This window comes from Leptonychotes weddellii, chromosome 13, assembly GCF_054177405.1.
Source record: "Leptonychotes weddellii isolate Sample4059 chromosome 13, ASM5417740v2, whole genome shotgun sequence".
Taxonomy (NCBI): domain Eukaryota; kingdom Metazoa; phylum Chordata; class Mammalia; order Carnivora; family Phocidae; genus Leptonychotes; species Leptonychotes weddellii.
Window position 1 is genome coordinate 73,538,289 of NC_138381.1, and position 17,557 is coordinate 73,555,845.

At 43.0% G+C, this 17,557-nt stretch overlaps 2 protein-coding genes across 2 annotated transcripts in view; both read right to left on the reverse strand.

Annotated features, from left to right (window-relative positions):
• The window catches only part of LOC145716704 (disintegrin and metalloproteinase domain-containing protein 1a-like), a 12,764-nt gene extending 2,247 nt beyond the window's left edge, over nt 1-10,517 (reverse strand). The window contains exons 1-3 of the mRNA XM_081800954.1: nt 10,416-10,517; nt 1,864-2,007; nt 1,441-1,597 (exon numbers count right to left, since the gene is read on the reverse strand). Of these exons, the coding sequence (XP_081657080.1) occupies nt 1,441-1,597; nt 1,864-2,007; nt 10,416-10,517 (403 nt within the window). The remainder of the gene's footprint in view (nt 1-1,440; nt 1,598-1,863; nt 2,008-10,415) is intronic.
• Nucleotides 10,518-15,829: 5,312 nt separating this feature from the next.
• On the reverse strand, nt 15,830-17,468 carry LOC145716705 (disintegrin and metalloproteinase domain-containing protein 1a-like). Its single transcript, XM_081800955.1, has one exon. The coding sequence runs from the start codon at nt 17,456-17,458 to the stop codon at nt 15,830-15,832; it is 1,629 nt and encodes a 542-aa protein (XP_081657081.1). The 5' UTR covers nt 17,459-17,468.
• Nucleotides 17,469-17,557: the final 89 nt, after the last annotated feature.

Here is a 17,557-nt window from a genome sequence, read left to right on the forward strand (position 1 = left end):
ACTGGGAAGTTATTCACAAAATAGTCTCTCTTCGCCTTCAGGTGAATCACCTGTTTCTGGCCCTGCATTAATAGCATATAGGATGCCTTTTCCCCTGGGTCTTCCCTTCCCTTGACTGTCAGACCCTTGGGGATGACTGTTTCATAAGAAGAGTAGTATACAGATCCAGGGTCACAGTACAAGCTTGGCAGGAAAATCAGTACCAACACTAGCATGATCCCCAACCTGACACATGAAGGTCCTGGCACTACTAGTGCCCGCCTCGAGCCCTTCATTTGGGGAACCCAAGTCTGAAGCACTCTGCCAGCCTCATAGGTAACCACTTGGTATTTCTGTAGAGAAGACAAGGAGGAGGCAAAGTGTCTCAAAGGAGCTGCCACTGACGTGGCCATTGTGAATCGGTTGATGGTGTGTGGCCTCTGTCCATCAGCAGCAGCTCTCCCTGACACAGAGACCCTCAGGTATTAGCTCCAGATCTATGCTGGCTGCGTAAAGGGTGGCAACTGCCTAGCTGTGAGAGGCATAGCCTCTGGCTGTGTCCTTTCCAGTCTTTCTGATCTGTTATCCTTCAGATAGTGTCCTTTCTATGCGACTTCCTTCCACAGCATCAGCTTCAGTGCTCCTTGGCTAAGGGCCTTTTGACATGAGGGACTGATGTAATCATGAAGGACTGCAAACGCTAAAATGCAAGACCCTACCTTGAGAGTGGAAACAAAACCTCCATGCCTTCTCAACTGTGCCACACAGAATGCCCCACCCCCACCCCTCCTGTCGTCCGTTGCTTGGCTAACTCCCAAGCGTTCCAGACCAGGGGCTTAGACATCTTCGGAGGGCACACTCTGTTGCTCACTTCCCCTCCTTTGAAACTCTTGCTCTGTAGCAATGGACATCATAACTCAGATTGTTCTTTATCCCTGGATGGCATTATAGTGATATGCACATCTCACAGGCCAGTCTGTTAGGTAAGGCAAATGGCCACAAGACAGACCCTGTGCCACAAAATAGACCCAAGTGGGCTGGCGACTCATGGGGCAAGGGTCAGTACCCCTGTTTTAACATCATCAAAGTTCGTTTTCCCAATTTCTGTTGATAACACTGTCCAAACGTGTAGGGGGATGCCAATAGAGCGGCCTCCTCTTAGGCGTGAGTATCATGGGCACGTTGGTGGGTGAGTCCAGGCCCACACCCTTCTCAGGATGGCCCTGACATAGGGTATGCTAAGATTATGCCTGTTGTAAACTAGGTATCCTAGAAATCTCTCCTGTGTTAGAATACGGCCTCCATGTGTTCAGTGACCACTTCTGTCTGTTCATCTTTATACCCTCAGGTCTAGAAGAGTGCTTGTCCAAGAGTAGATGAACAAGAATTATTTATCAAGTGAATAAAGGACTCCCAGGTTATGAGTCCTGTGATGTCTCATCTGTTGTGTGTTGTTTGTACTTGCTTGATGCCTGCCCTGAATGGCTAAAAATGTCTTCAGGAAAACCCATAACCATGCTGACCAATGGCACATTTGTGATCGCAATATGTACCTCTTCTTATATTTAACCTTTAGCCAGCAGTTCACTCTCGTGATTTCTTCTGGCCCCAACTTTGGCTGAGAAAAATAGAAGCAATCCAAAGAGTACTTCCACATGTAGGTGCCAGGTGAGCCCAAGTGTATCTAGATTTTCCTCCTACTATAGTGGATAAGTTGTCCCTGCTCCGATCTAAGGCCAGTCCCTCTGCTTGTATGCGGAGTCTCCTTCCCTTTCAATTTCTCGTGGACTTTGTTTGCTTTTCCAGTTGTCCCTTCTCCCTTTTCCATCTTAAACATCTGTTTGTCCATTAGATTCAGTCTCATTATATGCTGTAATATCTCACCTTTATGAAACCGTCCTTCTCAGCCCGTATCACTCTCCAGTCGCATCCAGTTTCTCTTGTTTCATAATGAAACCCTTTGAAAGAGTGTATGAACATTCTTGTTCCAGTTTGCATCACTACTTTTTTCTTTTCTGAAATGTTTAACTTTGAATCACAGCACAAACACATTACATGCATAAAACAGAAATTTATTTTACACTGAATTATTAAAAAGAGAGAAGCTGAGCCAGGCACAAAAGGACAAATATTTTGATTTCATTTATTTTTAAAATTTTTTATTTACATGCAGTTTAACATATGGTGTATTATTAGTTTCAGAGGTAGAATTTAGGGATTCATCAGTTGCATATAACACCCAGTGCTCATCCCATCAAGCAGCTTCCTTAGTGGCCATCACCCAGTTACTCCATCCCCCCACCTACCTCCGCTCCAGCAACCGCCAGTTTGATTCCTATGGTTAAGTCTCTTATGGTTTGTCTCCCTCTCTGTTTCCATCTTATTTTATTTTTCCTTCCCTTCCCGTGTTTATCTGTTTTGTATCTTCGATTCCACATATGAGTGAAATCATACGATATTTGTCTTTCTTTGTTTCCTTTCACTTAGCATAATACCCTCTAGTTCTATCCAAGTCATTGCAAATGGCAGGATTTCATTCTTTCTGATGGCTGAGTAATATTCCATTCTATATATAGATAGATAGATATCTACATATCTATCTGTATATCACATCTTCTTTATCCATTCATCTGTTGATAGACATCTGGGCTCTTTCCATACTTTCCATACTTTGGTTATTGTGGACATCGGTGCTATAAACATTGGCGTGCATGTGCCCCTTGAGATCACTACGTTTGTATCCTTTGGATAAATACCTAGTAGTGCAATTGCTGGGTCATAGGGTAGCTCTATGTTTAACTTTTTGGGGACCCTCCATACTGTTCTCCAGAGTGCCTGCACCAGTTTGCATTCCCACCAACAGTGTTAGAGGGTTCCCCTTTCTCCACATCCTCGCCAACATCTGTTGTTCCTGAGTTGTTAATTTTAGCCATTCTGACTGGTGTGAGGTGGTATCTCATTGTGGTTTTGATTTGTATTTCCCTGATGCTGAGTGATGTTGAGCCATTTTTTCACATATCTGTTAGCCATTTGTATGTCTTCTTTGGAGAAATATCTATTCATGTCTTCTGCCCATTTCTTGACTAGATTTTTTGTCTTTTGGGTGTTTGAGAAGTTCTTTATAGATTTTGGATACTAGCCCTTTATCTGATATGTCATTTGTAAATATCTTCTCCCATTCCTTAGGTTGCCTTTTACTTTTGACGACCATTTCCTTTGCTGTGCAAAACTTTTTATCTTGATGAAGTCCCGGTAGTTCATTTTGGCTTTTGTTTCCGTTGCCTTTGAAGGCGTGTCGAGCAAGAAGTTGCTGCAGCCGAGGTCAGAGAGGTTGCTGCCTGTGTTCTCCTCTAGGATTTTGATGGATTCCTGTCTCACATTTAGGTCTTTCATCCATTTTGAGTTTATTTTTGTGTATGGTTTAAGAAAGAGGCCTGATTTCATTCTTCTGCAATGTGGCTGTCCAGTGTGAGTTCTATATCAATAAAGCTATTGTTGAAAGTCAGTAAATGTTGAACCACCCTTGCAGCCCAGGAGTAAAACCCACTTGGTCATGGTGAATAATCCTTTTAATGTACTCTTAGATCCTATTAGCTAGGATCTTGGAGACAATTGTTGCATCCCTGTTTGTCAGGGATATTGCTCTGTAATTCTCCTTTTTGGTGGGGTCTTTGTCTGGCTTTGGGATCGAAGTAATACTGGCCTCATAGAATGAGTTTGGAAGTTTTCCTTCCATTTCAATTTTTTGAAACAGCTTCAGAAGAACAGGAATTAATTCTTCTTTAAATGTTTGGTAGAATTCCGCTGGGAGGCCATCTGGCCCTGGCTCTTGTGTGTTGGGAGGTTTTTGATTACTGCTTCAGTTTATTTGCTGGTTATGGGTCTGTTCAGGTTTTCTATTTCTTTTTGTTTCCGTTTTGGTAGTTGATAAGTTTCTAGGAATGCATCCATTTCTTCCAGATTGCCTAATTTGTTGTCATACAATTGCTCATAATATTCTCTTGTAATTGTTTGTATTTCTTCAGTGTTGGTTGTGATTTCTCCTCTTTCATTCATGATTTTGTTTATTTGGGTCCTTTCTCTTTTCTTTTTGATAAGTTTGGCTGGGGGTTTATTGATCTTATTAATTCTTTCAGAGAACCAGCTCCTACTTCCCTTGTCATCTGTTCTACTGTTTTTGTTTTTTTGGGTTTTTTTAATTTCTGTATCATTGATTTCTGCTCTAATCCTTATTATTGCTCTTCTCCTGCTGGATTTAGGCTTTATTTGCTGTTCTTTTCCCAGCTCCTTTAGGTGTAAGGTGAGGTTGTGTATTTGAGACTTTTCTTGTTTCTTGAGAAAGGCTTGTATTGGTATATACTTCACTCTTAGGACTGCCTTTGGTGTATCCCCAAGGTTCTGAACGGTTGTGTTTTCGTTCTCATTTGTTTCCATGTTTTTTTTTTTTAAATAGTTCTTTAATTTCCTGGTTGACCCATTCATTCTTTAGTAGGATGCTCTTTAACCTCCATGTATATGTGTTCCTTCCAACTTTCCTCTTGTGATTACTTAATGCAAGTTTTAAAGCATTGTGGTCTGAAAACATGCATGGTATGATCTCAGTCTTTTTGTACCAGTTGAGACCTGATTTGTGACCCACTGTGTGATCTATTCTGGAGAATGTTCCGTGTGCACTTGAGAAGAATATGTATTCTGTTACTTTAGGATGAAATGCACTGAGTATGTCTGTGAAGGCCATCTGGTGCAGTGTGTCATTCAAAGCCCTTGTTTCTTTGTTGATCTGCTTAGATATCTGTGCATTGCTGTGAGTAGGGTGTTAAAGTCCCCTATGTTATTGTACTATTATCAATGTGTGTTTCTTTAATTTTCTTATTAATTGATTTATATAGCAGGCTGCTCCCAAGTTAGGGGCATAAATATTTACAATTGTTGGATCCTCTTGTTGGATAGACCCTTTTATTATGATATAGTGTCCTTCTTCATCTCTTATTACAGCCTTTGGTTTAAAATCTACTTTGTCTGATAAAAAGATTGCCACTGCAGCTTTCTTTCGATGTCCATTAGCATGAAAAATGGGTCTCCGCCCCCTCACTTTCAATCTGGAGGTGCCTTTGGGTCTAAAATGAGTCTCTTGTAGACAGCATATCGATGGGTCTTGTTTTTTTTTTTTTATGCAGTCTGATACCGTGTGTCTGTTGGTTGGAGCATTCAGTCCATTTACATTCAGAGTAATTATTGAAAGATACTAAGTGCCATTGTATTACCTGTAAAATCGCTGTTTCTGTAGATTGTCTCTGTTCCTTCCTGATCTTTGTTACTTTTGGGCTCTCTCTTCACTCAGAGGATCCCCTTTAATATTTCTTTGCAGGGCTGGTTTAGTGTTCAGGAATTCCTTTAGTTTTTGTTTGTCCTGGAAACTCTTAATCTTGCCTTCTATTCTGAATGACAGCCTTGCTGGATAAAGGGTTCTTGGCTGCATATTTTTCCCATTTAGCACATTGAATATATCATGCCAGTCCTTTCTGGCCTGCCAGGTCTCTGCAGACAGGTCTGCTGCCGGCCTTATGTTTCTGCCCTTGTAGGTTACAGACCTCCCGTCCCCAGCTGCTTTCAGGATTTTCTCTTTATCTCTGAAATTTGCAAGCTTCACTATTGTATGTGGAGATGTTGACCTGTTTTTATTGATTTTGAGGGGGTTTTTCTCTATGCCTCCTGGGCTTGAATGCCTCTTTCCTTCCCCAGATTAGGGAAGTGCTCAGCTATAATTTGTTCAAATAAACCTTCTGCATCCCCCCCTTCATCTTCTGGGACCCCTATTATTCAAATATTAATTTGCCATATGGTATCACTGATTTCTCAAAGTCTCCCTTCATCATCCAGTAGTTGTTTTTCTCTCTCTTTCTCAGCTTCCTTGTTTTCCATCGTTTTGTCTTACCTGTCACTGACTCTCTCTTCTGCCTCATTTATCCAAGCTGTTAGAGCCTCCATTTTTGACTGCATCTCAGTAATAGCATTTTTAATTTTCACTTGATTAGATTTTGGCTCTTTTATTTCTACAGTAATGGATTCTCTAGTGTCTTCTAAGCTTTTTTTCAAGCATATTTTTAATAATTGTTTTGAACTCTAGTTGTGACATCTTACTTATATCCATATTGATTAAATCCCTGCCAGTGAGTAGTACTTCCTCCTGTTCTTTCTTTTGGGGTGAGTTTCTCCATCTCATCATCATGTCCAGAAAAGAACAGAAGAGAGAAAAGACAAAAATAACAACACCAGAAAAATACAAACAAAGCTCACCAGAAGTAAACACAAACAAAGAAAAATAAGAAGTCAAACAAGAAGTAAAACAGAACAAAACAATAAACTAGATCCTGAGTGTATTTTGGTTTGTTAAAAGAAACTAGATCTCAAAAATAGGAAAAAAAAGAAAACTTATGTGAATATATATATATATATATTTTGTGTGTGTGTGTGTGTATCTCAATGTGTACGTATAGATCTCAAAATAGGAAAGAATCAAAAGCTTTTATATATAAATATAAATGTATATATAACATATATACATATATATAAATATAAATGTATATATAACATATATAAATATAAAATATATACTATAATAATATATGTAATATATATAATAACATAAATACAATAAAATACAATGGAAGGAAACAAAAATAAAGTATACATTAAAAATTTTAATAAGAGGGGTACCTGGGTGGCTCAGTTGGTTAAGCAACTGCCCTCAGCTCAGGTCATGATCCTGGAGTCCTGGGATGGAGTCCCGCATCAGGCTCCCTGATCATCAGGGAGTCTGCTTCTCCCTCTGACCCTCCCCCCTCTCATGTGCTCTCTCTCTCTCTCTCTCATTCTGTGTCTCTCAAATAAATAAATAAGATCTTTAAAAAATTTTTAATAAGAACAAAAAAAGAATTAAAAAAAGAAAATATCTGAAAAAAATAAAACTGGAAGACTAAAGAATAATGATTTTAAAAAAAACGACCGTGAATGCTATATACTGTTTTTCCCAAAAGCTGAAGTTTTGCAGTTCCCTATGATTGGTAAACTTGGTGCTAGCGAGTTGTTCCAGCTGGTCTTCTGGGGGAAGGGTCTGTTGCGGTGATTCTCAGGTGTCCTTGCTTGGTGGAATTGCACTCCTGTTACCAGGGGGCAGGGCTCAGTGCAAGCAGCTCCAGATGGCACTTTGTTGCGTAGTGTTTTGTTCTCTGAAGGCTTTCAGCACCGATGGGGTGGGGGGTATGGAAATGGCGGTGCCCCGATCTCTAGCCCCCCACCCCCCTCTCTTCAGGGAGGTCTCACAGAAATGCAGTGAATCACTCTTGTCTCCCTGGTTTCTGACCAACCTCTTTGTTCACACGGCCTGTGACCGAGCATTTTTATCTCAGGCACCCCACCCAGTTTTGAGTCTCCAAACTTTACAGACTCCTGTGGTGCAGACCCATGCCATTCCCTCCGGGGGAGGGAGAGGGGGTCTCGCTGTGCTTCTGCCTTTTGCTGGCCCCTGCCCAGAGAGCGGTCATGCGAGCATGCAGCAATTCAGTTTATGGCAACACGGAGCAGAAAGCTGGCTCCTAGGCTTGCTGTTTTCAGCCCACTTCCCGGCTCCAATGCCTGGAAACTCTGCCGCACTCCGACACCCCCCCCCCGTTCTTCTTGTGACCCTGGGGATCCTGGGGCCACGCTATCCACTATCCGACGTGGGAGTCCACCCCGCTTCTTTGCCACCTGAGCATCTTTAAGCCAGGGACGTCCCCCACTGCAGCAGAACTCTAAAGATTTCGATTGTGTGTTCCCCTGCTTATAATATTTTGAGGTAGCCTCCTTTAGCAAGCTCCCTCCCCTCTGCCCTATCTACCTGTATATTGCCCTGGATTCACGTCTCCACACCTCCTACCTTCCAAAAAGTGGTCACTTTTCTATTTGTAGAATTGCAGCAATTCTTTTCTCAGATGTCCGATTGATTTTGCAGGTGTTCAGAATGATTTGATAATTATCTAGCTGAATTCCAGGGACCAGATGAAATTAGGGTCCCCTACTCCTCTGCCATCTTAACTCCTCCTCTGTGATTTCATTTAGGTGAGGTTCCTCCAAAAGTCAATTTCATAGAGAGAGAAAAAGTAGAATAGAGTTGACCAGGAGCTGGGGAAAAGAGTAACGGGGAGTTATTATCGTCTAATGGGTACAGAGTTTCAGTTTGGGATGATGACAAGTTCTGGAAATGGATGGTGGTGAAGGCAGCACAAGAGTGCGAAGGTACTTAATGCCACTAAACTGTACACTTAAAAAAATGGGTAAGATGGTTAATTTTATGTGATGTATATTTTACTGAGGCATGGAAACCGCTGTGTAGGTACAACCCCAATGAAGTAATCAACAGTTTTAGCTCCATAGAAGTCACCCATGTGCCATTGCCAATCACAAATCCTCCTGCTTCAGAGATAGTCATGATCCTGTCTCCTATGAGAACTACTTTCTCACTTTTTAAAAAAATTGTTTTGCTTCCTAAATATGCATCCCGGTGTAATTGTGTAATTTTATTTTACTTGTCTTTTTATAACACCTTTGTTGAGATACAACTCACAGGCCATGATATTCTTTATTTAAAGAGTCCAGTTCATGGGTGCCTGGGTGGCTCAGTCGGTTAAGCATCTGCCTTCAGCTCAGGTCATGATCCCAGGGTCCTAGGATGGAGCCCCGAGCCGGCTCTCTGCTCAGCGGAGAGCTTGCTTCTCCCTCTCCCTGCCGTTCCCCCTGCTTGTACTCTCTCTGTGTCAAATAAATAAATAAGATCTTTAAAAAAATAGAGTCGAGTTCAGTGGTTTATAGTATGTTGAGAAAATTATACAGGCAATCACCGCAGTTGATTTTAGAACATCTTCCTCACCCTCTAAAGGAAACTCTCCTGTTCATTAGCAGTCCCTCTTCATTCTCCCCCCCCTTCCTCCCCTGAGCCCCTGGCCATCACTAGTGTACTTTCTAGCTCTAGGACTTTGTCCGTTCCGGGTATTTCATAGCAATGGCCTCCTACAAGTTGTCGTCTTCTGTGACTTACTTCACCTCGCGTGTTTCCAAGGATGAGCCATATTGTAGCATGTGTCAGAACTTCATTTCCTTTGGGCCAAATAATGGATTCTTTTTGAATGAAGGAATATACCATGTTTTATTTTTTTAACCCATCAGTGGATGACCATTTTGGTTGTTTCCACTTTTTGGCTATCGTGAATAATACTGCCGTGGACATTTGAGTACAAGTTTTTGCTTGGACATACGTTTTCATTTCCCTTGGGTAGGTGCTTGGGAGTGGAATTGCTCAGTCATGTGTTAACTCTATGTTTAGCCTTTCGAGGAACTGCCCAACTGTTCTCTAGAGCAGCTACGTAATTTTACATTCCTGCCAGGGTGAACGAGGGTTCCACTTGCTCCCTATCCTCACTGACATTCGATACTGCCTGTCTTTTCGATTTTAGCCATCCCAGTGGATGTAAAAGGGTATCTCATTGTAGTTTTGATGTGCACCTTTCTGATAATTCATGATATTGCACATCCTTTCATATTCTTATTGATCTTTTATTTCTTCTTTGGAGAAATGTCTATTCACGTCCTGTGCCCTTTTAAAATTGGACATCTTTTTCTGGCTGAGTTCTAAGAGTGGGTACTAGTCCCCATCAGATATATGATCTGCTAATATTTTCGCCCATCCTCTGGGCTGTCTTTTCACTCTCTCAGTGCTGTGTTTTCTCTCAGAGCAGAGAAGTATTTCATTTTTCCTTCCAATCTTTTTTATTGAGTTGAAACACACATAGCGTAAAGTTTACCATCATAACCATTTTTAAGTGCACACTTCAGTGGCATTAAATACATTTATAATGTTGTGCCACCGTCACCACTCTGATCTCCAGGACTCCTTTTCATCTTATAACTTATAACTGAAACTGTATAGTCATTAAACTGTAAATCCCCATTGCCTGCTTGCCTCCAGCCCCTGGCAACCTCCATTCTACTTTCTGTCTCTAGGATTGTGACTACTCTGGGTGCCTCCTGTGAGTGGAATCATACAAGGCTTGTCTTTGGGGGACTGGCTTATTTCACTTGGCATAATGTCCTCAAGGTTCATCCATGCTGTGGCACGTGTCAGGATTTCTTTTCTTTCCGAGGGTCAGTAGTGTTTCACTGCAAGTATGTACCACATTTGGCTTATCCATTGGTCATCCATCGATGGACACTTAGGTTGCTTCTGTGTTTTAGCTATTGTGAATAGTGCTGCTGTGAACGTGGACATACAAGCAGCTCTTCAAGACCCTGCTTTCAGTTCTTTGGGGCGTATACCCAGAAGTGGAATTGCCGGGTCATATGGCAAGTCTAGTTTTGATCTTTTGAAGGAACCACGACACCGTATTCCGCAGAGGCTGTACCGTTTTACATTTCCACCGGCAGCACACATGGGTTCCAGTTTCCTCCACGTCCTCTCCAACACAGGACATCTTATTTTCTGGGGTTTTTTTGACGGTAGTCATCTTCATGGGTGGGAGGTGGTATCTCACTGTAGTTGTGGCTTGCATTTCCCTCGTGATGGGTGATGTTGAGCATCTTTTTATGTGTTCAGAGGCCATTTGTGTATCTTCTTTGCAGAAATGTCTCTTCGAGTCCTTTGCCCATTTTTTTAATCAGGTCGTTTCTTTTGTTGTTGTTGTTGAGTTGTAGGAGTGTTCTCTGTATATTCTGGATATTAATCCCTTATCAGACAGACACTTGATTTGCAAATATTTTCTCCCATTCTGTGGGTAACCTTTTTACTGTGTCAAGAGTGTTTTTAGATGCAGAAAATTTTTAAAGTTTCGTTAAGTCCATTTTGTCTGTTTTTTTGTTACCTGTGTCTTTGGTGTCATGCATCAGAGGGATCTTTGCCAAATCCAGTGCCGTGAAACTTTTGCCTTATGTTTTCTTCTGAGAGTTTTCTATAGCAAGGCAAGCCCTGTGAAGGGGGATTTTTCTGGGGGACTGCCAGGAGTAAAATTAGTAACAGTTCTATGGCCATGTGCTTGTGAGGAGGCTGTAAACTGTTCTGCCCATTCCACTAGGTGCTAGGCGACCTGTTTTCACAGCTACCCTAGTTGCTAGGATGTGGTTTTTCAAGGCTAGTGGGGACCTGAGGGAGAGGGATATGGGACTAGGGCAATTAAAACTTCACGTAGCTCGCTGCTCTTACCAAGATTCGGCAGTTTTATTGAACAATTTTTTCTGGGTACTAGTCCCCATCAGATATATGATCCACTAATATTTTCTCTCATAATGTGCCACTGTCACCACTCTCCTTGACTCTTTTTGCCTGTGTTGTAACTGTTTTTATGGAGGAGGGCATTTCTGGAGGACCTTATTTTAACATTTTGGGAGTGCTTCCCATTTTACCCCTTAACTTCCTATGAATCCATACAAACGCAGTGTGGCCTCTTTTGTTCCACGTGGTATTTAAGTTTACACTTACTATGTTTGGGTGCCGCCATAGTTCATTCCCTGCCACATTGTTCTACACTTGTCTTTCTCTGTGTGGATCAGTCACAACATTCACTGTATTATCTGTGAACACAGGGTTCTTTTCTTTTGGAATACTATGAAGAGGGCTTCTTATGACCATTATTGTCCAGTAACATGATGCAAATAAGCAGAAATTTCTAGCTAAGTTATAGGGTACTTGAGAAAATAAAATTTAACTAGAAAATTAAAAGTGTTATTTCAAAGTGGCATGCCACTTTACGTTTCTGAAGCGGTTTAGAGAGCTGCTACTGTTCCACAGCAACGCTTGGCATTTTCAGTTTCGTATAGCCAATCTTGTGGGTGTGTAGCAACATCTCTTTGTGGCTATATAATCTGTATTTCTCTGAATCCCGATGACATTGAACACCCTCACAGATGTTTGTTTGGCTCATCCTTTACATTTTGACTCCAGTAGAATAAGCTTTCATTCCCACACATCCATCTAAACTGCTCTGCTCCAGGATACCAGTGAATAACTCTCCGTTGTCAAATCAAATGATCAACACGCGGTCCTCACCTTGCACCTACTGGCAACACTTAAAAGATGATCGGAATGTTCTGACTTACCTTTGAAAATAATCACTCTGCTCACTGGGTGGAAAATAGGCTATTGGGAGAGCCAGAGTGGAAGCAGAGAGACCAACCAGTTAGAGACTTCTGCGGTTGGAGAAGAGAAGAGGGAGTTGATGATGGCTTGCGGTGCGCTGGAGAGTGGGGGTCGGGGGCGGTGGTGAGAAGAGGTCACATTCTGGATATATGTTTAAAGTAGGGCCAAGAGAATTTGCAGATGGACTGGCTCTGTAGTGTAAGGCTCTTCTAGAAACGCTTTCTTTCTTTGTTTTCAGGACAATGCCCTCTCCTGGTGGTACCCCTACCATACCAGCCACTCCTTCCCCCACTTCTTTCCTGAGTCCTCATCTTATCAACACCTATACATGGAACTCCCTGGAGCTAAGTCCTCACCCAGTCCTCGTATCTGCTCCTTTCTCTAGCTGCTGGCTCTGCTCCCTGGGCAGTGGCAGCCGGTCCCATGGCTTGGATATCATCTCCAGACTGGCAACTCTCAAATAGACATCTGTGGCTGACTTCTCTCCTGAATTCCAGACTCAGTCACCTTGCTGCCTAGCTGGCATGCCCACGTGGCGGTTTAATAGGCATCTCAAGCTAAACACGTCCAACGCCTGCTCTTTCCACACTCATGTGCACCTCAGTGAATGGCAGCTCTGTTCTTGCAGTTGCTCAGGGCAGGGCCACTGGAATCCTCCTTTGCCGCCTTCCTCTTACACGCTACATCTGCTCTGTCAGCAAATCCTTTGAGCTCTACCTCACAATATACCCAGATTCTAGCCTCTTCTCACCACTACCACTTCAACCACCCTCCTAAAAGCTTCCAACATCTCCCACTTGGCACATCACAAGATCTCTAAGGATTCTCTGCTTATGCAATGGCCCATCACCCTACCCCTGCCTGTTCTTGGATCATGTGGCAGATGGAGTGATCCTTCAGGACTTCTCAACTCTGGTCACTCCTTTGCTAAAACCCTTCCGCACTTCCCATCTCCACTGAAATAGAGACATAATTCCTGAGGCACCTGGGTGGCTCAGTTGGTTAAGCGACTGCCTTCGGCTCAGGTCATGATCCTGGAGTCCTGGGATCGAGTCCCACATCGGGCTCCCTGCTCAGCAGGGAGTCTGCTTCTCCCTCTGACCCTCTCCCCTCTCATGTGCTCTCTCTCTCTCTCTCATTCTCTCTCTTTCAAATAAATAAATAAAATCTTAAAAAAAAAACAAAAACATAATTCCTTACCAATCCTTACCAAGTCTTCATGTGACCTGTCTCCACCCACAGCCCTCAGCTACCACTCCACAATGCCTGCTCTGTCCAGATAATGGTGACCTCCTTGCTGATCTTCAAACATGCCAAGCATGCTCCCATCTCCAGACTCTTCCACTTAGCCTTCCCTCTCCCTGATTTGCTCTTCCCCTTCTCTGACCACTGGCTTCAAATAGCACTCCACCCTAACCTCACTCTTGTTCCCCTTGCACTGCTTCATTCTGTTCCATCACACATATTACAACCAGGCACATCATGTAGTTATCTTTTTGTTTGTGCCAGGTTTGTAATTTTTTTTTTCCTTTTCATGGGATCATAGACTTTGTCTTATTTTCTGCCACGTCCCTAGTACTAGTACAACAGTTCATACATAAGTGGTGGAATGAATGAAGAATGAATGAACGAACGAATGAGGAGAGGTGGAATGTGTCAGTTTCACTGTCAAATTAGGCTTCTGTAAAAAGCACCAAGGTTGGACAGCATGCTTCAAATGTGCAAGTCGGCCTGTCCTGAGCCATTTGCACATTAAGGACTGAGGATACAGTCAGAAGAGAGAGAAAGCTAGAATCCTTGACTTAGGATCTAAGTGGCAGGATTGCCTTTAATGCCACCATGGTCTTGAAAGGGGCTCTAAGGAAAGGAAGAAAGTCCTTACCAGTCTTACCCGTAACTGGGCCCAAGGTAGTGATTGCCACATCAACCAAATCTTACTCCTCCTCACATCCAGAGATTTTCAATTTAGTAGGGGAAGTAGAATGTGTTTGCAAATGACCATATGTATGATAGGTCAGAATGCCATAGGTATAAAGGAAGTTCAGTATTGCGACTCGGTAGTGATAGATCTTACCATTGCTGAACAATATATAATTCATACAGTCGTAGATCCATCGACACAGTTGAGTTTAGATCTTCTCAGTGTTGATCTGAGCACCCGCTGTATGCCAAGAAGTGCACTCAATACCAGCACACACGTTACCTAACTTAATCTCTCAACCATTCTGTGAGAGGCGTCCTTTGTGTGGCCATCTTACTGAAGCAGAAACCTAGCCCTGAGGAAGTAAAGGTCGATGTCTAAGACCAATCAGCCAGAAAGTGACACCTGGGATTTAGGGACAGGGAAGATGAAAGCCCCTCAACCAGAAGAAAGGTGACTCTCTTCTTTTTAAAAAGGTTATTTGTTTACTCTCAGAAAATCCTTTCTGGCTGGATTTGTTAGGCTAGGAGAGCACAAGAGTCCAAGCTTACACAGCTCTCATGCTCTTAGCAGCCAAGGAGAAGAAAAGAGCTCTCACGGTGCTTAGGAAAGGTAGCCTACTGTTTTCTCTGATGCTTGAGTTGTTTTGTAAAACACCACTAGACGTTGACATGGGTCATAAAAGCAGCTAACGTGACAATAAAGATGATTAAAGATTGTGTCTGTTTTGGAAAAAAATCATGAATAAAAGAAACAGTTTTTTTTTTTTTAGGCACATTGTTACATAAAATGTAAATACTGCAATAGAGACTCTGAATAGTTGGGGGATCTGATGTACTGGTATCATTTTGTTGCAACAGATTTATAAATAGATTTATATCCTGTCTGTAGGCTTTCCTTAAACCATGACAGATCAGTTACCTCAAAGTTTATGTATTGTTACCTGTAATTTGAGAGGTTCCCATGAATTGTCAGTAGATAAAATATCAACTTTAATATAGAAATTAAGAAACCAAGAGAATAAGCAAAACTCAAACATGAATTCAACACTGTGTATGTGTCCACTGGCCTCAGTTGTCCACCCTGCCCCATTCCACTGGATCCCTGAATCAGATGCAGCCTCTTCCAGACAGCCCCAATATATAAAAGCCCCAATTACTAGGCTGCATCGAGTCTGAAGTGATGTTTCATGCAAAAATTGCCTTTATTTATTTTAAATGACCTCTATTTCATGAATAGAAACTGTCATGGTAAATTAGAGTACTCAGTAGATAACGTTCCTAAAATAATGCATTGATGTGACTTGTGTGAATATCCCCGGGATAGTAATAAAATAGATACAGATAATACAATTGTGTGAAACTATGTAGATGGAAGATGGTATGCCCTGAAAAATAATTTTAGCTCAGAAATTGAACCAAGTGATACAGGATATTGATGCAATGATCCATGAGAAAAGCTTAAATAAAATTTTTTCATGAAATGAGAAAAGGCAATACTACAGAATATTTTGTATATGATTTCATGTATCGATGTATGACCAAATTGCTAAAGTAAATATTGAAAGCTGGTTTCCTCCTCCCAGATTACTATGTTTCTCTAGACTACATAGTCCAGTTAGAGCCACTGGAGCCATCATTTCTCACTTCACCTTTGCCTCTATGAGCCTCTCATTCCCACTCAGTGCTTGAGGTATTTGATATATTTGGCTTCTTCCTCCACTATTCTTCTGCCTTCGGTTATTCCTGTCCTTCACCTGCTACCTCTTATGGTGCAGGCCCTCCTGGGACTTCTGGCGGTGGGGCCTCCGGGGGCGGTGGGGCCTCCGGGGGCGGAGGGGCCTCCGGGTCGGGTGGGGCCTCCGGGGGTGGGGCAGCCTCCGGGGGTGGAGCTTCCGGTTGTTGAGGGGCCTCCTGTGGTTGAGGGGCCTCCTGGGGTAGGGGCTCCTCCTGCGGTGGGGGCGCCTCCTGCGGTGGGGGGGCCTCCTGCGGTGGGGGCGCCTCCTGCGGTGGGGGGGCCTCCTGCGGTGGGGGGGCCTCCTGCGGTGGGGGGGCCTCCTGCGGTGGGGGGACTTCCTTTGGAGCCTCCTCTGGACCCATCTGTGAAATATCCGCGGGTTTATTTCCTAAGTCCTGTGTGTCCTCAGTAGTCTCTGTGGTCTCTGAGGTCTCCTCTGAGGAGCCTCCTGGCGTCTCTATTGACTCAATTCCAGCCCTAAGGCTAATGGAAAGTATTAAAATCAACAATAATAGTAAAAGAAATGCGGGGAGTATGAAAATTACCTTGCCAATAATGTTCATTTCATTCTTACGTTTAGTAGTAATGCCACTTCCTCCTGCACTTAGATTTTCATTAGGTGATTTGCCGGGGGGACCACTGTCCACACTACCCCCGTTTCCTGGAATTTTGCAGTCAGGGGGGGCATAGCCCTCCTCACAATGGCAGTGCCTTAAATCGTTGCAAACTCCTCTCCCATTACACATTTCTTTTGGTTCACAGTCATACTTGAACACAGCACGATCAATGCAGGAGTAATTCACGCAGACTTTGTGTGGGGCACAAAGGGTGCCAGTGTCCACATCTCCATCATCAGGGATATCAGTATCATTATAGGCATCCATGCTCCAGCAGAAGTCTTTTTCATGAGGGACCTGGATCAATGTATGGTGGCGTTTGATTGTTGGTATCTGTCTAATATTTGTACATACAAGTTTCCCACAAAATATATTCTCATCAAAACACTTAACATATTTTGAACTAGGTGAGGCCCCAAAGCCACAGTTTCCAAACCGGTTCCCTTTGGTGTTCATAGAAATATAACAGTCTTCTGGGGCTGACCTTGCAGGGAACCCATATATACCCATGCACTGAGTATCAGGGTTCTTACACCGGCCCATAAAACAATAGTGAATTATATCACACGATGTACCATCTTGCTTATAGTGGTCTCTGGGGCATTCTCTAGAAGTACCATCACAATACTCTGGGAGGTCACACTCTCCAAAAGCAGAACGACACATGAAGCCCTTACGTCTCAACTGGCAATTAAAACAGCATAGTCCATCACTACACTGTGCATGCTCCTTCAGCCTACATGTTTGGTCACAGCATGGGTTGTTACCACAGTCAGGTCCACAGTCACACTCCTCATTGTAGTCTAACACGCCATTCCCACACGTGGCTTGCCTACGCAGGCGACCTCTGGGCCGAGGCTTGTTAAATAGGCAGGCCCCTTTGTGTTCCCGGAGGAACTGAGAGAAGTGGTCAGAGCTGCAGTTGCTGAAGCCACTCTCTTTAGTGATATTTTCATGCATGAGGCAAAAGCGTTTGTCTTTACAAATGCAGGCCGAGTGGTCGTGCTGAATACCCAAGTTGTGCCCAAGCTCATGGACCATGAGCGCTGCAAACAGGAGGATGTCTTCCTGATGGAAGGCTTCAACAGCTGCTGCAAAGCCTCTTGAACAGGCACCATTGAGAAATGCGTGTCCCACATC